The 23,857-nt window shown below is 50.7% G+C and overlaps 3 protein-coding genes across 5 annotated transcripts in view; 1 reads left to right on the top strand and 2 right to left on the bottom strand.

The window, feature by feature from the left end:
* Positions 1 to 29: 29 nt before the first annotated feature.
* On the bottom strand, positions 30 to 8,564 carry CCDC183 (coiled-coil domain containing 183). The gene is made up of 14 exons (XM_033003993.2): positions 8,075 to 8,564; positions 7,860 to 7,978; positions 7,485 to 7,735; positions 6,787 to 6,982; positions 6,539 to 6,643; positions 6,234 to 6,356; positions 5,730 to 5,858; positions 5,524 to 5,584; positions 5,341 to 5,441; positions 4,891 to 5,060; positions 4,360 to 4,519; positions 4,092 to 4,217; positions 3,749 to 3,845; positions 30 to 3,069 (listed from the first exon to the last, which is right to left on the bottom strand). The coding sequence occupies exons 1-14, from the start codon at positions 8,181 to 8,183 to the stop codon at positions 2,957 to 2,959; spliced, it is 1,860 nt and encodes a 619-aa protein (XP_032859884.2). The 5' UTR covers positions 8,184 to 8,564; the 3' UTR covers positions 30 to 2,956.
* A 118-nt stretch (positions 8,565 to 8,682) lies between these two features.
* Positions 8,683 to 21,817, bottom strand: SBDS (SBDS ribosome maturation factor). Its single transcript, XM_042791349.1, has 5 exons — positions 21,636 to 21,817; positions 21,173 to 21,302; positions 20,308 to 20,508; positions 11,669 to 11,833; positions 8,683 to 11,110 (listed from the first exon to the last, which is right to left on the bottom strand). The coding sequence occupies exons 1-5, from the start codon at positions 21,761 to 21,763 to the stop codon at positions 10,982 to 10,984; spliced, it is 753 nt and encodes a 250-aa protein (XP_042647283.1). The 5' UTR covers positions 21,764 to 21,817; the 3' UTR covers positions 8,683 to 10,981.
* Positions 21,818 to 21,896: 79 nt separating this feature from the next.
* Positions 21,897 to 23,857, top strand: part of LOC104363693 (S-adenosyl-L-methionine-dependent tRNA 4-demethylwyosine synthase TYW1) — a 106,395-nt gene continuing 104,434 nt past the window's right edge. The window contains exons 1-2 of one of the 3 annotated variants that reach the window (XM_042791815.1): positions 21,897 to 21,973; positions 23,470 to 23,612. In XM_042791815.1, the coding sequence (XP_042647749.1) occupies positions 21,964 to 21,973; positions 23,470 to 23,612 (153 nt within the window). In that variant the 5' untranslated portion in view covers positions 21,897 to 21,963. Of the gene's footprint in view, positions 21,993 to 22,600; positions 22,702 to 23,469; positions 23,613 to 23,857 lie in introns of those variants that run through there. The other 2 variants (XM_042791816.1, XM_042791817.1) reach the window with 2 other exon arrangements.

The raw sequence follows: 23,857 nt of genomic DNA on the forward strand, positions 1-23,857 counted from the left end.
GCTCTTGCTCCTGGCTCCCTTTTCCCTGGCAAAGGCTCAAACCAGATGTTGGGGGGGGTTGTGCTGCAGCCACGGGGGCACCTGGCTTGGGATGGGAGAGCCCTGTGGGACCCAGCTCTGGGGATGAGGGGGGACACAAGGATGAGGTCCCCCCTGTCTCCCTCCCACGCGCTGCCTTGGGGTCCCGTGGCCCCTGTTGGTGTTGGGGCTGTGATGGGAACTGGGAGGGGCAGAGTAGGGACCCCAAGCCAGGGGATGGGATTGCCCTCCCAGTGCTACCCCCGGGCATCCTCGTGTCCCTCACAGTGGGGTGAGCTCTGCTGGGAGACACCGTGGGCACTTGGCTAGGCTGGGCCTCCCCTCTGAGTACAAATGCCCCAGTTTGCCTCTACCAGGAGCTGGCAGGGTGAAGAGTTAGGTGAGGTGGGCAGAGTGGCACTGGGATTGATGAGCTGCGTCTCTACCTGCTTTCGAGTAGGCATCATCCTCCTGCACTTCGTTATTCCCCCCTGCACCCTGCTATCACCTTCTGCACCCCTCTATCCTCCCCTCTGCCCCCTGCTATGCCTCTGCACCCCGCTACTCTCCTCCCTGCACCCTGCTATCCTCCTTTCTGCCCCCCAACCCCTCCTGCACCCCACTAGCCTCTACACAGCCCTCCTGGACCGATCAGCCAGCACAGGGTGGGGTGCTCAATGGCTCTCCTTGGGGCCCCCCGAACCCCGCTGTGACCATCAGATCGCGGCACAGCCCATCCCTGCTGTGCCTGGCCAGGCATGTCAGCAAGTGGGGGGCGGGTGCACAGGAGTGGGGGCCAGTTTGGGAGGGCACCTGCACTTGTGCAGGCTTGGTCCCAGCCCAGGGCAGTGTGTTGGGATGATCCTGGGTCCCCTGTCACAGCACCCAGCAGCAGCTGTCATGTGTGTGGCATAGGGCTGTACCTGTCCCCTTGCATGGCTGGCCTGCAGGGTGCTGGGGGAAGCACATCCTCAGGCACCCCCAAGGCCTCAGAGCCCCCCACCTTATCCCCCCTTCCATAAGCTTCCCTGTCCCTGATGCCTTAATCATTCTAAGCAGCCTCACCTGGCCCCCACCCACACCCTTGACACCCCATTTAAGCTCAGCAGCCCCTGTGCCATGGGTGTGCTTGGCCCAGCCCTGTCCTCTGTGCTCACTCACTTGCTCCGGGGGTTTCCTGGCTTCCCCTTGGGTGTTGTTTTACTTCCACCCACTGGTTGCTGGATGTTCACCGGGACCTGCTGCTGCCACGGCTCTGCTTGCTGCCCTGGAGCGCTGGGGCCACCCACAGCCCCCAGCTCGTTTGCAATGCAGAGGACCCTATGAGCCCTACTGTTCACCCTACAGGTAGGAAGCCTGCGGATGGTGTGGGGGATACACATGACTGAAAACCCAGCCTTCCCCCCCCACCCTGGTGGCACCCCCAGTTCCCTGTGCCCCCCCTCCGTGCACTGTAGATTCTCCTCATCCCTGTTCCCTTGCACATCCTCCTTCCAGTCTGTCTGATCCTAAATATCACCAGCTCCTGTGCTCCCCTCTGCTGGCACTCTCTGCTCACCCCCTTATCCCTGCCCAGGTGCCCCCCATTCCTCTTTGCCCTCATACCCCAGCCAGCTCTGTTCCCCTCTGCAGGGCTTTGCTCCTATCTGGTCCCCCTCTGCTCCCTGTGCCTGAGCACCTCTACCCCCCACCTTCAACTCAGCCCTGCTCCAGGGATAGGAGATGGATGGGTGTAATTATAGCATGGTCTCTAATTGCAGGAGAGCCCATCTATATGGCTATCTATTCTGGGAAGCTCAGTTAGATGTTTTTCACTGGCATGTTATGCTATTTCTGGAGCTTCTCTTTAAAAAACACAAGTTGTGCTGTAGTTACACAAAACCCACCAAGAATATTAGTCTGTGAAGAGGCTTGGCATAAAGAGCTGTTCCTTCCCCCCAATGATGATGTCACAAGTGAGGTCAGCATGAAGTACACGGACCAAGTAGAAATGCCAGTGAAAGCTTGGTCTGATGCTGATGTTCTCCTGTAGAAGTGGATGAGCTACCACTCCCCTGGGTCTCCAGCTCAGACTTCAGGGCCCGGGCAGTAGCCCTTGGTGTCGGCTGTGCTTGGAGAAACAGCACCATCTAAGTGCAGCGTTTTTTTACGAGTGCCTTTGTAGAGAAGACACCGTGGCCTCCATGGTTGGGTGTCTGTGACCCATCAGCAGGGCTGGGGATCCCATCCTGGAGCCAGAGACATGGTGTAGTATCCTCTGCTGTCCCAGGTCATGTTGGGTTAGACCTTACCTCCTCCATGCACCTCCCTGCAGCCCAAAGGTAATCCCTGATGTTTGCTCTGAGTTTAGGGTTACGAGTATGAGTTGCTCAACGTGCGTGCGGGGACCAGGGGAGGGAAGAAGCATGAAAGCTCCGCACCAGGTCAGACAGCCCCAGGCTAGGGCCTTCATCTCGGATTTGGCTCTGCCCTTCTGCTCCCACACGTGGACACAGACACCCACCCTGAGGTCTGATACCCATACACATCTCAGCCCCTGCCCCACATTCCCCCATAGCTGCATCACACAGACACCAACCCATTGGGGTCCCAGAGCTGCCTGGGGGGGCAGAGGTCCCAGGAAGGTGTTGGGCCCATAGGACTAAGGGGGAAGATAGCCAGTCTGGCCCCTGCTTTGCTCTGGCCAGGAAAGTTGTCCCCACCTCTGCGGGGAGAGCAGGTGGGAGAGGGGCAGGGGGATGGGGCTGCCTCCAAACCCATCTCAGCATCCCTCAGGGTTTGACCCCCATGCGTTCTGGGGGACAGAAGAGACCTAGCAACCCCCATTCCAGCTTTACCACAGGCTTGGGAGGAATTAAAAAGATCTGCTCTGTTAAACTTGCTGGAAAAAGGGTACAACAGGTGGTCTGGGGCATCCAAAGCTCTGGTGGAGCAACTGCTACTTCTTCTTGCCACTTTTTTTGTTGCTTTCGATCAGGTGCAGCCCCTGCTTCTTGATGTCTTCCCGGGTGAGGACAAGGCCATGGTCTTTGTCAGCAAAATCAAATGGGTCTGGAGGAGAGAGAGAATAGGAGAAGGCTGGGGAGGGTCTGCGGGGCCATCTCTGCTGTGTCTGTGTCCCCAGGGAGAGCTGGCATGTTTTGGAGGGCTGGTGGCATCCCAGAGAACCCTCGTGCCAGACCCTTGGGCACAGGCACCGCGCAGCATTCCACCCCAGTATCACAGGGTGACCTGCAGGACCTGGTGCTGCCACTGCTGTGGCCCATCTTCAACGCTGCTGGGGCTTCCAAAAAAGGTCTGGAGCTTCAGAGTGGTGGGTACAGCTCCCGCTTTGTTAAAAAAAGGCATTAAGCAGCCAAAAGATCATTGTCTCCTCCAAGAGCATCCAATAAGAGAAGGCCACAGGTAGAGGCAAGCACGGGTTCTTCTTAACAACCAGGTAATTTTGAAGACAAGGGTCTCCCTCCTTGCCCCACAGCCTCTCTCCATGTTTCTGCTGTGGTACAACACTCGCCACCCCACCGGCTGCCTTCATTCTCCCGTATCCCCACCTGAAACTACCACCCACGCTCAAAGCCTTGGAGACAGCCAAGGTCAGCCCCAAGGTCTGGAGGCAACTAATGGGTTGGGGTCTGATGGGACAGTGGGAAACAGGCAAGGATGCCCAGAAATCCCAGTGGCAGGGGCTGGGACAGTTGCTGTGGGATGTGTCCCCGATGTGCTCTCCTACTTTGGACCTTACTGTCTATGTCCTCCAAGGAAATCTTCAGGTTCTGCGGATCATCTGTGATTGCTTTCTCCAGAAAATTTCTGACCTTCACAAAAGTCTGTGAAAGACACCTTGGGTTAATTGCTGAAGGGGAAGTGGGTGTTACAACACAAGGGGTGCCCCACCCCGATGTCCCCCTTGGGGGGACACCCCATAGCGCCCAGTGCCACTTGGGGTTGAGCTGCTCCACGGCTCCTCCCTGGGGCCATCTCCACCTTCCCAGCTGGAAGGATGGTTTGGGATGGGTCATCTGGGAGAGCTCTGTGTCCCCAAAGACCATAGCAGAGATGGAGCCCCCGTGCACCTCATTGTCCTCGTCGAGGCTGCGGCTGTCGGGGGGCAGGTCAGCCACCCGCTGCACCAGGTACTGCAGCTTCTGCTCACAGTTCTGGAGCTTCTCCTTCACCCCCTCAGCCTTGACAGAATCGTCCTGGAATTGGAGAGAACAACCACCTTGGTGGGGAAAATGAGCCGCTTGTGGTGACAGTGGCTGCACCAGGTGTCACTGTGCTGTGCCATTGCACCACCAAGCACCGGCCGGGGCTGTGCTCACCCCAGCGTTGCACGGGTACCTGGCCGGGCACGGTGATGCCGTGCAGACGGACAAAGAGGTTATCGATGCCATTTTCAAACTCAAGCAGGAGCTCCTGGTTCCTCAGCATCTGGGCTCGCATCTTCTCCAGCCGAGCCTCTTCGCACTGCAGGCTCATCCTCAGGTCCTCCTCCAGCATCCTGGAGCCAACCACATACAAATCCATACGACTGCATAGGGGTGCAGAGACACTCCAAATCTATTGCAAAAGCTGCTCAGGTTGTCCTCCCTCCCCCCAGAACTGCAGAGCAGAGATGCTGCCTGTAACCCAGCTCCATGCTGCTGGTACCACTTCCCACGCCAGGCAAGGAGCAAGGGTCCTCCTGCTGCCACAGCTTTGGGTGCTCTGCCAGGACCAGGCCTGGGGGAGCACTCTGCTCAGAAAACGTCCTGGTGCAGGAGGGCTGGGTGGCTGCAGTGTGACGGAGGAAGGGGTGCCCTGTTGGGACACCCATGATGCACATGTCCCCCCTCAGGGGTAGTGGCCTCATTGGCATGACTGTCCCAAGGCCAGCAGTACCCGATTGTGCTGGGGGGCTGTTGAAACTTCAGCTCAGCCTGCTTCAGCTCCAGCTTCTTCAGCGTTTCCTTCAGCACCTGCTTCTTCTCCTTGCACTCCTTGAGATACTGCTCCAGGTCCACTGAGGACTTCTGCTGTGCCAGGAACCTGCCAGCGATGTCCTGGCCGGAGGAGAGCACGAGGACTCAGCCCACGGCACCCCTGCAGGCTACAGGATCCAGGCTGTGGCCTCGGGGAGGTTTCTGCACCATGAACGACTAAAAGATCGTGTCATGGAAAAAAAGCAACTTCATCCCTGCCTGCACAATGAGGGCTTTGGGGAGCTCCAGGGGAAGAGGGGAGCAACGATAACCCCGCAACGAAACAAGGTGAGATGAGAGGTAGCAGCTCCCCAGGGCTTGAGCAGCCCTGGGTTTTAATGGAGACGGGTTTTTAGGTTACCCAGAGGTGGGAGCACGGCACCGCAGCCTTGGCCTTCTCCATCTTCTCGGTCACCCAGGCCTCACACTCCCTCTGGGACTTGGTGGCCTCCAGTTTGGTGCCTGGGGTGGGAGGGAAGGGGCAGGGAAGGATGCCTGCAGCTGCACCCACGTCCCACCCCCCTGCGCCCCGCCAGGCACTCACCCACCAGCGGATCCTGCGGGTGCAGGGTTGAGAAGTCCATGGCGAGCTCGTGTCTGGCTTGCTGCAAGGATGTTCGTCGTCACCCCCCCGAGCTGCTGGCACCCTGGGGGAGCTGGCCCTGCGCCCCCCCCCCACCCCCGGAGGGCTTGGCACTGCTGCCTGACATCTGCCCGCAGCCCTGCCTGTGCCGGGTCCCCCCAGCTCACCGCTTTCAGATGCCTTTCTCTTGCTTCCTTGTGCCAGAGTCTGTCGATGTGCACCTTCTGTGCGGCCAGGGAGTGGTACCTGAACTCTCTCTCTGCAAGGAACTGGGTTTCCATCTTGTCCATGTCCTCCTGGAGCAGATCAGAGAAGGGAGAAGTGGCTGCCAAAGCCAGGATGGACCTTTGTGAGCCAGCTGAGCTTCTGGGATGGCCAGTGTCAAAAATGACACCCCCCTCCCCCTTGGCAAGGAAGGAAAGTGGCCAAGGAGGGATGGAGGATGGAGCGTGCTGCCTTCACTGTGGCTGGTGCTTCGGGCAGGCTGCCTCCATCCCCAGGGCAGCCTGGCCCAAGAGTGAGACCCAGGAGGAGTTATAGAGGCATCTGGGTGCTGTGGTGAAGCCCAGCTCAGTCTCTTTTGCAGGAAGACTCACCAGCCCGGGCATGTGGTGTCATCTGTGGGCTCTGGAGGGTAGGAAAGGGCTCCAAGGTGCCCCGAACCACCTCACCTTGGTTACATCAGCAGCTTTGAGGGCATCCGCAGCCATGAGCTCCATGTCTTCCAGCTCCCCATGGTACAACTCAGCCATCCCACACAGGAGGTCCAGGTGCAGAGGCAGGTGGGCCAGCTCCTGGGACACAGGGAGTCACAGCACGTCACCCCACCGAGCCCAGGGGTCCCCCGCCCTGTGACAGGGGATGGAGGGAAGCAGGAAGATCTCACTGATCCAGGAGGACGTCCCACCAGTGCAGCCCCTTGGACACCTTTGCGGGAGAAGCAGGTGGGGCAGTGGCACAGTGAGGATGAGCTCACCTTCCTCAGGACATCCTGCACTGCCAGGTACAGGGCGGTCACCTTCTGTCCAGTGTGGACTTTCATAAGCATCTTCTCAATGTTGTTCTCCAGCTGGTGAACAACCTGGGGCAGCAATGGGAGGGGGGGGTGTGGGGGGGTGTCACAGGGTGACCCCGCATGCCAAGCCCAGCACCCACCCAGGGGGTGCAGGGGTTGGATTAAAGCCCCCCGCGGGTGCTGCCACCCCAGGAAAGGGTCCTGGGTACCTGCACCTGCGCCTGGTGCCGCTTGTCATCCATCCTGACACTCTGGAGCTGTTGCAGCCGCTTCTCCAGCTCGTCCCGGGCTTGGCTCCGCTGCCTCACCTGGTGCAGCAGCATGTTGCACGTGTTCACCCGGTCATAGATTTCGGCCTGGAGCTTCTCCCGAGCCACCTGGATGGGCATGTGAGCACTCGTTAGGCTGGAGGAAGGGCTTGTTGGGCACCCGCAGGAGAAGAAACGCCCCCCCCAAGGTAGAGCCAGGGATGCTGGGATGTTGCTCTGAGACCCCGTCACTCCCTCGGCATGATGGGGTCTGGGAGAATTTTGTTCTGGGGGGCTGGTTGGGGTAAGGCAGAGGTAGGCATCTGCTGATGGGAGTGGTGGGTTGGGCTTAGGGACTTTGCATAATACAGACCCGGGGCTGGGGGTCGATAAAATCGATCAGTGCCCCAGATGTGGCTGCTGGCAGGGAGCAGCGGCACCGCTCTGTCCCTGCAAGAGGCCCCGGGGCAAAGGCAGCTCTGAGGGGCCAGCGCCTCTTATCTCCACAGGTTTATAACCAGGACATAACCTTGGGACAGGCAGTGAAGGGCACAGACAGCATCTCTCCTCCAGGGATGCAGCTGGACCTTACAGGAACCCGGGGACATGCAGGGCGGGATGGCCAGGAGCTCTGCTGGGGCAAAGGATCTGCTCAGGGCCCTGCATGGGTGGGTCCCGCGGTGGAAAGGGACCCATGGGACCACACGAACGCCCCGCGTCTCGCTGCATCAGCCTTGTGGGGCCGTCTTTGTGCTGGCACCCAGTCCCTCTGCCGTGCACCCTGTTCATCCGAGCGTCCCCGGAGCCCCAGCCTGCCGGACCCTGCCGTTACCTCCACCGTCCTCCTGGCCAAAGCACCGTCCAAGGCCGCCTGCGCTCCACAAACCTCGGAGAAGGTGAGCTTGCTGCACTGTGGGCAGGAGAGGAGCAAAAAGGACATCACTGCCAGCCTGGGGGTGGTCACATCCCATCGCTGCCTGCTCCCGGAGAGGAGCTGCGGGGGAGCTGGCTCTGCAGATGAGACCGGCCGGTACCTTCTGGACGACGCTCAGGGCGTGGATGTCCTGCACGGCCTCTCGCAGGCGGGGGAGCAGCTCCCTGTTCTGACTGAGCTTTTCCTCGCATGACCGCTTGAAGAACTTCCTCCCTTGCTCTGGAGGACATTAAGGTGGCGTTGGTACCACACAGGGCAGTGAGGGGACCAAGAGACCCCCCCCCCCCTTCCCCTGCGAAGCCGGAGGGGCAGCACCTTGCAAGGCGATGGTGGCACGCAGCTCCCGGACGCGCTGGCTGAGATTTGCCTTCCTGCCCCGCACGGAGCCGGCGCTGCCGCCTTGGCCCTTGTGCCCCGCAGCCATGGTGGCTCCTCGGGGCTGGCGGGGACACACACACACACACACACACGTGTCACCAGGCAGCACCCACCGACAGCGCCCAGCTCCCCGCCGAACCGTCGCCGGGGCACCTCCCAACCGCCATCAGTTCAGCCTCCGGCCCGAACGTCACCCGCCCGCAGCCCCGGCCCCTCGCTCCCGCAGCCAACAGGTTAATTAATAACCGATTACTGAGCTCTCCAAAAGGCAGGGTGGGCGGCAGGGATCCCCGCTCTGTTTCCCATCACCTTGGCTACTGCGGTTGCAACCCGCCCAGCCAGGGGAGCCCCCCCCGAGCCCCGCCCGAAACAGGGCCAGGACAATTTCAGGGAAAATAGGTGTACACATATCCCAAACAGGCTGCCAGCTTATCTGAAATGGTGAGAGGCACCTATTACTACCTAGGTAAGTACCTTCAGAAATTTCAGTTAATTAGTCAGGGAACAGTTGTTACAGTTACGCTCCCACTGAAACAGGCAAGAACTAGCTACCAATACTGATATTTATTTTGATGCTTAGTATACATTCTTGCTGAACTATAAATATGACAAGAACTGCAAACATGTACATTTATCTGTTGATAAATAAAACCGAGCTCCCTCTACCAGAGAAAATCCTTAATGTTTGATTTGCAGAAAAAGACTTCATAAGGAAATTGCCTTCCTAGCACCAGGTTCATACATCAGCTTAGATTAAGTTTCTGTAACTCAAGATCTTTAACTTGCAGCCATCCTATCGTGCTCTAGGTGATGAATGTAGAAACGAGAAATTATAGGATTGTGAGATCAAGTATTACTGACACAATATCATCTGAGGGTCCACATCTGCAAACTTATGAACTGCATGTTAGTGCTAATTGCCAGTGACAAGCTAAATATCAACATTATCACCTCCAGTGCTTCATAAAGTACACATGAAGAGATGGCCATTTGAAAAAGAAGCAGTTAAGGGTTTGTACACATGAGGAATCCTGCCAATCTGTCTGTCCATGCATGTAGAGGTCTCCACATCGAGGCTGTGTCCACGTGGCCAATATAGTAATTATGCCACTAAACTTTCCTAGGCAGCATTTAAACATCACGGAAGATTACCCTGGTGGCAAGAGAAAGCATTTCAAAATGGATAAAATGGTTCCAGAATCATCATTTCACTGGCCCTCAGCAAAACTCCTATAGTGTCCAAGTCCTTCCAAAATATTACTAACGAGATTTAACCCAACCTTGCACAAGTTCATGTCAATAGACTGCTGCAGAAATCAGCTTCCACAAGGAAGCCTTTGACTAAGGATCTAGTCCTGCAGGCCCTCTGCACCCAACACGTTAAACCTTTCCTCCTCCAGCTGACTTCCACTCCCTCTGCTTAAATTCTAGAAAATTCACAACTTGTTAATGGTGCAAAGGAAAAGGTCGTGTCAAGAGTACAAACCAGAGTTCTGTTTAGTTGTCACGTAACAGGCAGTGTCATGCACTCGAAAAGTAAACAGCAAACAGTGAACACAACACAGGCTCATCTGGAGAGATCTAGCTGTGGGCTAGCCTGCAGCTCCTGACCTGCTGCGTACCATCAGCATGGAAACAGGTACGTAATACCAAAGGCTTCTTAAGTTCCTGCTGGTTTAGCTTTTAGTCACCCAAGCAAACATGCTTTGCTTGATGATCTCTATTTTTAGTATCTCCTTTCTCCAGTTGTTGTCCTCTTCCCCTCTTCTTTGAAATACACAACTTCAAATTAAAAGTATTTCTTTAACACAGCTGAAACAAGATTTAACAGAATTATTGAGTATATAACGTGCCTCAGGAGCTGGCTGGAAATTCTGTGTATGGATTAAAAAGACAGAGGATAAAGGACAGCTGCCAGAATTGTTCTCTATCGCACTAAAAAGGGGCACACACAAACAGTTACTGCTAGGGAATTATGGTCCAACAAAAGCCTGCCTAGCTTGAGGCCAGGGGCCACCACTGCCTGTTTGAGATTCATTTTATCCTGTGAACGAGAACTGTTCACCAGTGCAGGCTACCCCACCCCTGCAGCCTACAGAAAGCATTGCCACAGCCAGAGATACCTCCTATACTATTAACAAAAATAATTTATTTCTTTCTGTATCTATAATATATAAATAGATAATTAATTTTTATTAATATAGCTAAATATATTTTATGAATAAGTTATTTGGAGAACATTGTTTCTAAGTCAGCAAGTACTGTTATATCCAGTGAAGGGAATCTTTTAAGAATGGTCCTTTAAAGTACTCTAATTGTCAAGCAGCCAATTATGGAAGTCTAAATCAGTTTTCATGCTGCCAAGAGATTAGTTTTTAGACATGATGCACAATTTGCACCTGTTTAGAAGTGAAAATGCAGCTCTCTTAAGGTTCCTTTCCTCACATACAAAACCCACCTCTCAATGACCTACGCAATCTTCCACTCAACACTGACAACTTAAAGTAAAAATGATTGGCACTGTATCAGTCAAACACTCTTCAATAGCAAACTTTAAAGTAAACCAAAGCTAGAGTAACTTCTGTATCATGTCTTAACTCAATCCTCCTTAGTGCAACTCTGACACAAAATGTTCCTACAGGCAAAGACATCTGTAAACCAAGCAAGTGTAAAATGATAAAAAACCCCCAACGCACTGCATGGAAAAATCTCAAAGGATTAGTGTCAGAAAATATTTGGCAGCAAGAGATTGGAAAAAACATGAAGGCCTAACAGAGGAGAGTGGCTAATGCCAGTCGCTTCATAGCATGTTGTTAAAGTAGAACTGCTGCAGGAAGGTTTTCATTATTCAAGCTTTTCATCTCCTTCTTCCACATCTTTCAGGCTGAGCACTTCCAGTGTTCCTTTCCCTTTTGTCTCACTCCGGATCAGCTCATCAATCTCTCTGAAGCAGCCCGGGTCAATAAGGCACACCTGGAACATTTCAGATTCAATCAGTCAAGCAATAATATTTGATTTTCATCAGCCCCTTTTCCAGGTCTAGCATTAATTTTAATTAAAAAAATAACAATGTTTCATTTACCCATGCTGGACATGTCTTCTGACGGGATTGCTAGATTCTAATCTGTTCTCAGAAAGAATTTTACTAATAACAAATTTTATTTTTTTTTTCTAAATAGTCTGTGGTAAAGCAATTAACCACCATCAAAATGCAGGCCTGACCCACCGAATAAGTAAGAGTAACATCCCATACATGAAGAGAAACTTAGCAGTATTGTAGGATAATCAGTGCTAAAATAAATTACACTGTGCTTCTCAGCTTGAAGCAGCAATCTCTGTATAACGAAGGCCACCCTCAAGCTTATATCACTAGCATCGTGTGAAATTGAAAACTACAAACTACACCTCTGATTAAGAATCTCTGGTAAACTTGCAGTTTATCTAAACAACTTCTGTACGTTCATTAATCTAGTAAAATGTACAGGTGTAGTCAAACCAAGTATGAAACCCAAGAACTGCTGTACTGCTTACAATTTCAAACTGTTCATGAAAATCTTCGCTCTCAATAACTTTTATCAGTGGCTTGAGCTTCTCTTTCAGTTTCTTCCCCTCCTTTGCTGGAAGAATAAATCGCAGCCTCATGTGAGCACGTTCAATTTGCATGGTCTCTTTTAACTGTCTGATCACTTCCAGTGCCTGTAAAGACATTAAGAAGAAAGAGCATTTACATACCTGCTTAAAAAACACCACACAGACCAAAATTTGAAATCCTTTGCGTTAGCTTCAGATACATTTCTCAGTACTGATCACTGCCACTCTGCTGCAGGGAGTTTGCTATTACACTATTTTGACAGATTAACAAGAAAAGACAGAGTTCTTGCTGTTTGTGATCACTTCAAGTACTTAAAACCCCTGTCAGAAATAATGTCAAATAGCAGTTATACCAAAAAAAAACCAGAAACCCAGGTGGCTCAGATGCAAAGCCTGATTTACTACCTCAATTAAAATAAATGATAAAGCTTTTCTTTCTGTTCCACGCATATTACTGTTGTGGGGGGGTTTATGTGGCCCAGTGGCCACATCAGGACCTATGGTAAGAGTCACCAAGGCAACCAAGGACACAAGGAAAACAAAGTGATGGTTCAACATTTAGAGAAGAAGCTGGCAACGGACTCGGGAAAAAGAGCAGCCAATCCGCTAAGGTGCGTGAACAGCCAGTGATCGGCCTGCAGCACCAATCACAAACTAACATATGTAATTAGTAGCCTATAATTGTCATGTAGTATGCATGCTCGGCGCGTGTACGGAACACAAGATAAATATGTATCACTGAGGCTTAATAAACGAGCGCTTTCTGCGCACCATATTGGCATCTGAGACTGGCTCTGTCACTGACATGAGGCCAGGCTGTGCACGGGCACGAGAATTCACCACATCTGGGGGCTCGTCCGGGATCTCACTGATCTCAAGCCACTGAACCAGGTAAGCCCTGCGCGAGGAAAAAGTCGGTGGGTGATACGGTTGCATGTGAAATACTGGGCCCAGGAGAACATAAGAAGGAGGCAACCATGGGAGTAGCTGCATCAGCTCAGGAGAAGGCTGCTTTCTCTGCTTTAAAGGAAGTCACCAAACGCGCAAAAACCCCAGTAAATAAAAGAACGTTAGCAGAACTTTTGCAGTGGGGTCAGCGCAAGAACATTTTGCAAAATACTGATCAGGCTTTTGCTCTCAGTGTCTGGGACAAACTAGGCCAGGATATTTGGGAAAGCTATTCGGATGGGAACAAACAGGCAGGACGATTAGCACAAACATGGAAAACTTGTAGAAATGCCCTTGAACAACTGGCTGTCGATCAAGACACTAGGCACGCTTTACTCACGTTAACTACCAAAAATAACCCTGACTCGGACACAGAGGACGAAATTGGAGAAAATTCTGATAGAAATGAGGAAGGTACAGATGATGAGCCCATTACCAATGGCCGCGGACGTAAAGGCATGGCTAAAACAGAGGCTCAAAATCTAAGGGCGGATGAAAACTCTCTGTACCTGAGCCAAAGAACCATGCGAGAGGGTACAATGTTGGCGGTACATTCCCCATGCATTCCTGACAGTGCTCTGAGAGGGCCGCAAAGGACAGTTTTCCAGCTCACAGGGGGACAAGATTCATCCCTTGGAGCCTAGATCCGGTTATCCCAACGGCTCCCCTGATTATCGACACTGAAAAAATGGAGGTAGACGAAACGAGTAACTTAGGGAAGGACTGTGACATCAATCAGGCACTTAAAAAGCAAAATGAGCAACTCCTGCATATGCTGAGACTGCTGCAACCTAAGTTACAGCCACAAGATATCCCATTACCACTCAGTGACGATGAACAAGACCCCAGAGCACGTCCTAACCTGTCAAGAAACAAGGCTAAAAAATCGGTGCCTGTTTATAGCTCTGAGGACGAAGACACTAATATGCCTGACTTAATTGATTTAAATGATGATAATAAGTTGGGAATGGGACTGACCCCCTCAGGGATCCCACCAAAGCGCACACCAGAATATGATGTTAAATGGCTCAAATGCTGGCAGAATTCATTAGAATGGGAACCTAAGCCAGTCTTCCCAGAGAAATATAAAAAAAGAAGTAATAGAGAGGGGATTGGACCGACACCCTCTACATATAAATTGGCTACAGGAAAATGAGGATGACATAAAAAGGGGAAAGCATCTGCAAAAAGTAAGATGACTAATGGAACAGCAGTCCCCTGAAAAGCCGGACAGGACAACAGTGCCAAAAAATAAGCCCACACTGCCCCCATCAGACCCAACCTATAATGGCTCACACAAGTGGCAAGCCGTAATTACAAACGGAATCCTAGAAGGGACTATTAAAACCACCCCACAGGTGTTGTCCCCACAGCCAGAGTATGGAAAAATAACACAGGGCCCTGAAGAATCATTTGCCTCTGTGTCTCGTCTCTGTCAGGCTATCGAAGCTGCCCCAAATTTGTCACAAGAAGCAAAAGCAGCCGTCACTAGAGATCTAGCCATGCCAAACTGCTCGAGTGACTGCAAAAGAGCCATACAATCCACGTTACCACATGCCACACTGGTGGAAATGATCGAGCGTTGCGCTCAGATTCACTTGCAACAAGCCGCCCAAGTTCAGGCTTCAGCAATGACAGCCGCACTTCGCCCTTTCTTACAACGGGGAAGGGGGGACAGAGGCTCGAGAGTAGTGGGAGGAGTAGGAGTTACGAGAAGAATGCCAGCAGCCACTTGTTTCAATTGTGGGAAGCCAGGTCACTTTAAGCGACAGCGCCCAAAACAGAATGCAGCAACCACTTATTCATCACCTGTCAATACTTCACGTGCTGAGGCGTCGGGATTTGCCGGTAAATGCGGGCGCTGTGGCAAATTTGGCCACAAGCAAAAGGATTGCCATTCTAAATTCCACAAGACCGGTCAACTGCTGCCGGGAAACCGGAACGCGAGCGCCTGGCAGGGCGCGATGGTACAAGCACGGCCGGTGACACCGTTCCCAACCGCCTCCGAGCAGCCACTGCTGGGAGTGCCGGACTGGAGGTGAAGATCGTGTCGGATGTGACGCTCACAAATTCTCAAATACAAGTAATTCCATCAGCGAACAAGGACCTATCGGTTACGGAATGAGCGCTCTATTGCTTGGACGCTCATCGGCTACAAAGCAAGGACTGATTGTTCTCCCCGGAGTTATCGACGCGGACTTCACAGGGACCATATGCATCATGATCAGGACCACAGCACCACCACTAACAATCACGGCCGGGACTCCGATCGCTCAGTTAATTCCATTCCAAGCCCAGGTTTGAAACGCCTGTCCTAAGAGAAGGGGACTGGGAGGATTCGGTTGCACAGATCCCCAAATTGCCTTTGTTCAGCAAATAGGCCTGCAGCGGCCCATGAGGACAGTGGAGATCTCTGGGCCTGAGGACATTGTTCTGAGCTTGACTTGCCCTATTGACACAGGAGCAGATGTTACAATCATCCCACAAGGTGTATGGCCAAAACAGTGGCCAGTTCAAGCAGCATTCACTGCCATCCAGGGCATAGGGGGAAATCAACCTACACAAATTAGTCAAAGCTTTGTTGAAATACGGGATCGGGAAGAGGGGTTAGTCGCAAAAGTCAGACCATATGTTGTTAATTGTGAGATCATATTGTTGGGGCGGGACTGTCTGAGTCAGTGGGGTGTAAGATTGCAGCCTTTTTGATCAGGGCCACTGATCGGCAGCGACCCATGCTTAAATTAGTGTGGAAGACTACCCAACCAGTGTGGGTGGATCAGTGGCCCCTTTCAAAAGACAAATTGGCTGCGATTCAAGATCTGGTAAATGAACAATTGGCACTGGGCCATATAAAAGAGTCCACTAGTCCATGGAACACCCCTATTTTTACTCTCCAGGAAAAATCAGGAAAATGGCGATTACTACATGATTTACATGCCATAAACAATGTTATGGAGAGCATGGGTGCTCTACAACCTGGATTACCTATGCCGACCATGTTACCAGAAAATTGGCAATTACTGATCGTTGATCTGAAGGATTGCTTTTTCAGTATCCCACTGCATCCAGACGACTGGGAAAAATTTGCATTCTCTGTACCATTGATAAATCGTGGACAACCTTACAAGAGGTACCACTGGCCTGTCCTGCCACAAGGAATGAAAAACTCTCCTACTATTTGTCAATGGTATGTCGATCAAGCATTACGCCCAATACGACTGCAGTATCCCAATTACATTATTTATCACTACATGGATGACATTGTGATAGCACATGATTCCATTGATGTTTCAGTATTTGTTCCCTTATTAGCAGAAACATTAAGCCAATGGGGACTGACAATAGCCCCCGAAAAAAATCCAAAAAACTATGCCATGGAAGTATTTTGGCATGGCAGTCTCTGAGTCTCAAATCCGACCCTTGCCCATAAAAATACCTGCAACATTTACCACCTTCCATGAGGTTCAACAATTAGTTGGATCACTCCAATGGGTGCGACCATTAATAGGCATCTCCAACACTCAGCTAGAGCCTCTCTATGCACTGCTGCAACACAAGGAAGGTACCTCCATTGAGAGGACTCCCTCTCACAAGGTAACTTGCTTACTACAGCAGCTGGGAAATGACAGCACAAAAGTTCACATCTCACATACTGCTTGAGCGAGCAGTTCACCTTGTCATTATCAGTATTCACCAGGAGGTATATGGTATTATTTTTCAAACTAATGAAGGCCAGAAAACTCCCCGAATAATTGAGTGGGTTTTTTTACCCCATACCTGTAAAACAACAATCACTACCCGGTTCACTTTGATAGGAGAATGCATTAGTAAAGCCACCCAGAGGCTCCTTACCCTGTCTGGTGATTACTTCCACACCATTTACATTCCTATGTCAGAAGACATATTACAGCTAGCCTTACAGACTGATTCTACCCTAGCGCTAGCTGTTACCTACAGTGCCTCTCAACTCAGTTCCCACTACCCTCCTTATGACCTGTTCACTTCACAAGTGCTTTTTGAACCTATCCCTATTGTCTCTTCTAGACCACTAAAAGCCCTCACAGTTTTCACAGATGCCAGCAGTCATTCAGGTCAGGGAGGCATCTGGTGGACGGATCCAGCAACTCAACAGCAAAAGACGCATCGTGTATGTGGTCAAGGTTCAGCACAAGTATTGGAATTACAGGCAGTCAGAGTAGCACTACAATTACACTCTCAACCTATTAACATTGTCACAGATTCCAAATACGTAGCATCACTGGTTCCTCGTTTACACCATGCAGTTCTAAAATACATTGATAAAAAAATTTATTTCAGGAATTGTTCACTCTGTGGAATTTGATTAATGCTCGATCATCACCTTTCTATATCATGCATATTCAAAGCCATACTAACACCCCCAGATATCTGACACACGGCAATGCAGAGGCAGATAAATTGGTCTCTTCTGCTCAGGTAAACCTCAGGGCTCAAGCTGAGACATCACATAAATTTTTTCACCAGCCTGCTAAATAGCTTGTCAAACAATTTCATATTCCTCTGCAGGTAGCTCGTGATACAATCGCCATGTGTCCTGGGTGTGCCAGAATTCCTGCTTTGGGTGAGGGGGTAAACCCTAGAGGTTTACAGCCAAACGCCCTCTGGCAAACAGATGTCACAGAATACTCCCCTTTCGGTCGCTATAAATATATCCACGTTTCGGTAGACACCGATTTGGGTTTCACATGGGCCACGGCACACAGCACAGCATCAGCCAAGAATGTTCTAGCCCATTGGCGAGCTGCTGCTGCAGCCATGGGTAAGCCTGCTACCATCCGTACAGACAATGGCCCAGCTTACCTCTCTAATAAAGTATCACAGTTCTGTATGACATGGTCCATCCTCCACACGTTAGGCACCCCTTATAATTCCACAAGCCAGAGCATTGTGGAACGAAAACACGCCACATTAAAACGGTACCTCACATTATTGAAAGAGGGGGAAAAGGATCTGTCGCCCCAAGAACTTCTGAATAAAACTCTATTTGTGCTCAATTGGCTCTTGGTGCGCGATGACACCACTGCAGCACAAAGACATGCACGCACAGAAACCACACCAAATAAACCTCCTCAGGTAAAAGTATGGAACCCCAAAACACAACTGTGGGAATCAGGATATTTGTTATTAACATATGGTCGAGGATATGCTTGTGTTTCAACACAGGGGAAAGAACCACAGTGGATACCCTCTAAATGGATGAAAGCTGACATTCATACTTCATGCAACGATGCTATTACAGCACCCGTTCCAGAGACTACCCAGAAGAGCCAAGAATCAGAGGGCGAAGACTACGCCAGGAATAAGACTGGGTAGAAGCAGACTTCGACCTCACCTGTCAAGTTGAAGCCACAGCATTAGGCCTACCCTGTACTGAGTTAGAAAGGCTGGTAATTGAGACAGAAATTTCATAATCAGTAGGAGATTTGACGCCATATGCCATGAAACATTGTAAATTCTTTGAAACAAATCAGATAATTTTAAACCAAATTCTTTTGCAACAGTAAGTATTGGGAGTCTGGTGTGGGAAACACCTAGGACTGCCACATTTTCAGAATATTGAAGCCAATAACTGGGAGCAGGCTTTGCAACACTGGCAATGGCATCCAAATCCTTGTTACTAATACTTCTGTCTTGTGTAACAGTTGCTTTAGCAATAACCACGCGCATAGATCCTCGAAAAAAATGTCTGGGTAACATGGGCAAACCAAACAGGGAATATGGATTTCTGCCTAAGCTTGCAAACTGTAGGCGATCCTTTCAGGACCTGTTTGATTGGCGTTCCGCTCGCTTGGTAAGGCAATGACACTTTTGCAAAGCAGCTCATTGCTAATTACACTGATTTTGCAGGATATATAGGCAACATCTGTAATAACTCCAGTCATTGGCAAAATCTTCTCAATTGTTCAGACTATTGGCCAGTCATATCAGGGTCCTCCATTCAGGCCGCCCTAATTCAAGCACTTAACATAACAAGCCCAATTGCTATTCCTGCTTTAGATATCACGAGTAGTTTCGCACCTGGTACTCCTACTAATGTGTCACACATTGGGAATCAATCATCCAATGCCATATGCACTACCATTAGCCCCAGTGCCCAATGCTTTAATGGTTCTGGCTATGTAATGTTCGGAGAATGGGGATGCATCAACAATGGTCTCAGGAAATACGTTACATAGGTCCGAATGGAACTTCTCAAATTAATGCTACACACACAGATCGGCCAAAGTGCAATATTCACAGTCTGGTACCATCCCCTTGTGATGCAAAAGTACTACCCCCTGATATATTTCTTATATGTGGCAGTCATGCTTGGCAGGGTATCCCGGCAGGCATTATTGGAGGACCATGTTATCTGGGACAACTGACCATGTTTGCTCCACATTTTCGAGAATTGCTTTCGCTTAACACGACTCAAGTCAAACGCTCTTTACAGGCTTTTGCTTCCAACTGTGGTGATGATGTTAAACTAAATTCAAAAGCTGTCGATGCGGCCTTAGCTATACTTATCCCAGGTGCTGCAGCGGGACATGCTTTAAATCAGTTAAGACGCCTAGCCTGCTGGTCTGTAAAGCAAAGCAACATCACCTCAGCTGTGCTTGAACAGCTCTTAAATGATGTCACCTCTATTAACCATGCAGTCTCGCAGAACAGGGCTGCTATTGATTTCCTCCTATTAGCTCAGGGACATGGATGCCAGGAGTTCAAAGGCATGTGCTGCATGAACTTGTCGGACCATCATGTAAGTATCCACAATCAGTTAGCTCAGCTAAAGGAAAATATCAACCACATTCAAGAAGGCGCCTCACCATATGACAGCTTCTTCACGGGCTGGGGTCTTGGACCTGGCTTAGCCAGCTAATCAAAGAAGGCCTCCGTTTGTTCCTTCTTCTCTTATGTGCCCTTCTCATGTTTAGTTGCCTCTTTCGTTGTATAAATCGTTGTATCTTTTCAATTATAGGGAAAAGGGAAAGTGTGGGGGTTTATGTGGCCCAGTGGCCATATCAGGACCTATGGTAAGAGTCACCAAGGCAACCAAGGACACAAGGAAAACAAAGTGATGGTTCAACATTTAGAGAAGAAGCTGGCAACGGACTCGGGAAAAAGAGCAGCCAATCCGCTAAGGCGCGTGAACAGCCAGTGATCGGCCTGCAGCACCAATCACAAACTAACATATGTAATTAGCAGCCTATAATTGTCATGTAGTATGCATGCTCGGTGCGTGTACGGAACACAAGATAAATATGTATCACTGAGGCTTAATAAACGAGCGCTTTCTGCGCACCATATTGGCATCTGAGACTGGCTCTGTCACCGACATGAGGCCAGGCTGCGCACGGGCACGAGAATTCACCACACTGTTGCTATTTTAATTAGTTTCTGTCTTTCTTCCTTCCTTTCCTGAATTGCTGGAAAACAAACTGCATGAGCTTCAGAAGCTGCTTGTATCCAGCACTCAATTGCCAGCGGGCTGAGTAATCACTCTGTGGGCTTTAGGCCACAGTGCTTTGTTAGCAGTCACAGAGGGACCAACAGAGAGATTACACTTGGAGACAAAACCTCTGAGCAGAAGCTGATTTTACAAGAAAACTAACCTGCTGCTTCGTGCTCTTGTGTGGTTTGACAGAATAGTGAATATCCTTCATAGCTCTTTCTATAAGGATTACTGTGTATGGCCTCTTTGTTTCAGGATTCACACATTTGTCAGCCACAATAGTCGCGATGTCTCTAAACATCTGCTCCAGCTGTGTGTGTCGTTCTTTGTCCGATACCTGCAGCTCCCCTTTTGATAAAATCTGTACAGTAAAAACAAAGAAATCAGTTAATAAGCATCACAGATTTGACTAAAGAGTGAAAACTCTAGTAACTTTGCTAAACTTAATAATTGTTTGAATGGTTTAGTTAGACGTGAAGCACAGAAAAACTGTATTAATAACATTCATGATTATGACATCACTGGAAAGACTTCATACAAAAAACCCACCACAGAAGCACTAAAATACAGAAAGAGTATAGTGCAGGTTTGCTTGAATCCTCACCACCCACAAGTCCACAGTTCATATCCTACCAAGAAGGACTAAGAAATTAAACCTGTTCTTAACACTTAGTTGAACTGTCCAAAGCAAGCATCTGTCCCCTTCCTTTCTCTGCATCTTTAGTAATATATCTTAGGTGAGAAACTCTTCAGTGCTGGCTAACCTTTTTTCCATCAGTGCACAGAAGCTGTGTATTACACAGAACACTCAGAACTCTTTTCAGCTGGATGCATATATAAAACTTGAGTATGCCATAGGCGTACTACTCCTTTCTACCCATTTCTTAACAAATAAACAACCCTTTCCCCTACAGCAGCACTGCACTCTACGAAAGCCTTCCAGTAACAAAGCAATCTACCATGTCTGTGTGACCCTTATGTAAAACATTTGGAAACTTTTATAAAGCAAAATGTGTGAAACCCACCATCTTACAGATTTCTGTTTGGTCATCCGTGCCAAACGCTTGAACGAGATCTTCCTTCTTTGCCACCTGGCCTTTGGAAACGTTGACAAACACCGTGTGTGTCTGCAGGACCTCGTCGAGATCTTTCTCCCTGGGGATTAGGGCAGGGTTAGGTAACTTGCGAAGTCAGCTATGTCAGAAAGGGAGCACGAGTTTTCAGCGGGGAGAAACAAGTCCCGCTGCCAAGGGGTGAATCAGCGGAGCCTGGAAGCTTCTGCCCCCGGAGCGTCGCTCCCCAGGGAACGGCAGTGGCACCGCGGGGCGATCCCCCTTCCCGGCCCCGCACAGGCCCCACCGCCTCCCCGGGTTTCGCGGCGGGGCCCCGCGCAAGCTCCGCGGCTCCACAGCCGGGCCCCACGCGGGCGGCCTCTTCCCCCCCCCCACCCCACGGCCAAGCCCCGCCGGCGGAACACCCGCCACTCACGCTCCGCTCCGCCAGCCCATGACCTTGTTGCGGTAGCAGGCGATCTCGAAGCGCTTGCCGCCGCGCCGCGCCCGCACTACGGCCACGTTGGTGAGGCGGATCTGGTTGGTGGGGGTGAAGATGGACATGGCGGCGGCCGCCTCTGCGCCACCCGCCGGCCCCGCCGCGGTGGCCCCGCCCCCATTAGCCGCCGCTCACGACGGTCCCGCCCGCCATTGGCCGCCGCGGTGATGGCCCCGCCCCCCCCCCCCCCCGCGCGGCAGCAAAAGGCGTCCGGAGGGAAACGGGGAGAGGTGGGGGAGAGGCCGGAAGAGGAGGGAGGTGGCACATGGCCGGAGGTGGGGGGGGAATCTGCTGGTGAGGGGCGCGGGGGTCTGGGGCAGTGGGGGGTCGGTGTGATGTCCCGGGGGGGCGGGTAACAGGGGTGTGAGTGCTGGTGGGTGGGTGAGTGAGTGAGTGTGTGTTTGGTGGGGGGTGGATGTGTTTGGGGGGGTGTGGTGTGTGGGTGGGTGTTTGGTGTGGGGGGGCGATGCGTGCGTGGGTGGGTGAGTGTTGGGGGGAGTAATAACTGTGAGGTGGTTACTGAGGGGTTGGGGGGGCATGGGAGGCCTGTGTGAGGGGCTCCTACAGAGGGTAGTTCCGTGGGTGGGGGTGAGCACAGAGGAAGGATTAAATGGGGTGGGCTTGGAGAGGTGCAGAAGGGCAGGTACTGGGCTAGGCACAGGGGTGTGGGGGCGTGGGGTGTGTGGGTGCATGGGGGGAGGTGGAGGGGGGTGCTCAGGCTCCTGCAGGTGTCTGGACCCCCCCTGGATGGAGGGGTTTGGTGCTTTCGTGCGCTGCCAGCACTGGGGCTGGTACAGCAGCAAGGTGCTCTCTGCTCTCTTCTTTTGGAAAGTTCGGTGTTTCTAGTGGAAGGGTGAGGGGCATCCCCTCAAGCTTTTGATCTGGTACTGTAAGTAACAGCTCAGGGGAAAAGTAAGATAACAACGTGCCCTGCCTTTTAGAAATAGTTGGTTTCTGTGCTCTTGTCTGTTGTCTGCAAAAACAAGATCCACGAGGACTGCAGGTAACTGTAGGAGGGTGTCATCTGTGTTTCTCAGTCAATAAGTGTCACGAACAAGCCTTATTTAAGCTCCTGAATGTTTTGTATGAAGTAAGTAATTGCAGGCACTGTGCAGGCGCGCTCCTGGATACAGTGTGATGTACCCTGAATGTTCTGAACCAATTCGAAAATTCTCAGTTGTTCTGAATCATACTTCGCTCAGCATTCTGAAAAAGTACCTTCCACTTGAATCCATGTTTCAGTCTGGCCTTGAAACTTTGGGTCAAAGCTGTTGTAAACAGTGTGGTGTCTAATGTGTATGAGCATGGGTTGTGTTCAGCAATAAGCTCTGTGGAGATGATTTCCCTATTGAAGTGGAGCTTTCTAGCTCCAGGGAGCTGCATGTGTTGGATCTGTGCAAAACTGAGGCCGGTATGATACAGTGGATGTTTCACAAGGGTTTTTTACTTTCAGACACTTGCACAGCACAAGTATTTTCTGCCTTCCTGATAACAGAACCTGCCTTATCTAAGAAAAAGTCAGAGTTTCTCTATGACAGTCTAAAATTATAGCCTGGATACACAGATGAAACTCAGCTGTCACACCTCTAAGGAGGTGAAGTCATCTTAATTCAATTGTAGTGTTTTGTCTTTAGCCAAAAGCTATTTTCTGTAAAGCCTGAGGAATAGATAATGGCATGAGATTGTGGGTACTGCATGATTATTTCTTATGTGCTCATTCTAAATTCATACTGTAGGAATCTCCTCTTGCTAAAGCTGTGATTTAATCTAGATTTAGATGTCTCGATGGATACGTGGAACTTCTATACTTGCCTGGTGTCCTTATGGCTGCACAGACTTTACATCTATTCTGCTGTTGCTTTTGGGATCATCATTTGGATTGTCATTCAGTTCACCACCACCAAAACCAAGAAGGTAAATGAACGTGTAAGGAACTTTGTCTGAGAAGACCCCAAAAATCCACTGTGTGTGGAAGTGAGTAGTTGCTGGGTAAAGGTACTCACTGCTGCAGTGGAATGTGTCGCTTCACTATGGACTCACCTAGGTTGTTACAAATCCCAAATGTAGTTTAGTTCATCTGATGTTTATAATCCTCAGTCTGGATTATTTTATGTTTGTGGGTAACTGAACACCCTCATTGCCCTGATGTTAGAGCAGAT

This window comes from Tyto alba, unplaced genomic scaffold (assembly GCF_018691265.1).
Source record: "Tyto alba isolate M040663 unplaced genomic scaffold, T.alba_DEE_v4.0 Super-Scaffold_19, whole genome shotgun sequence".
NCBI lineage: Eukaryota > Metazoa > Chordata > Aves > Strigiformes > Tytonidae > Tyto > Tyto alba.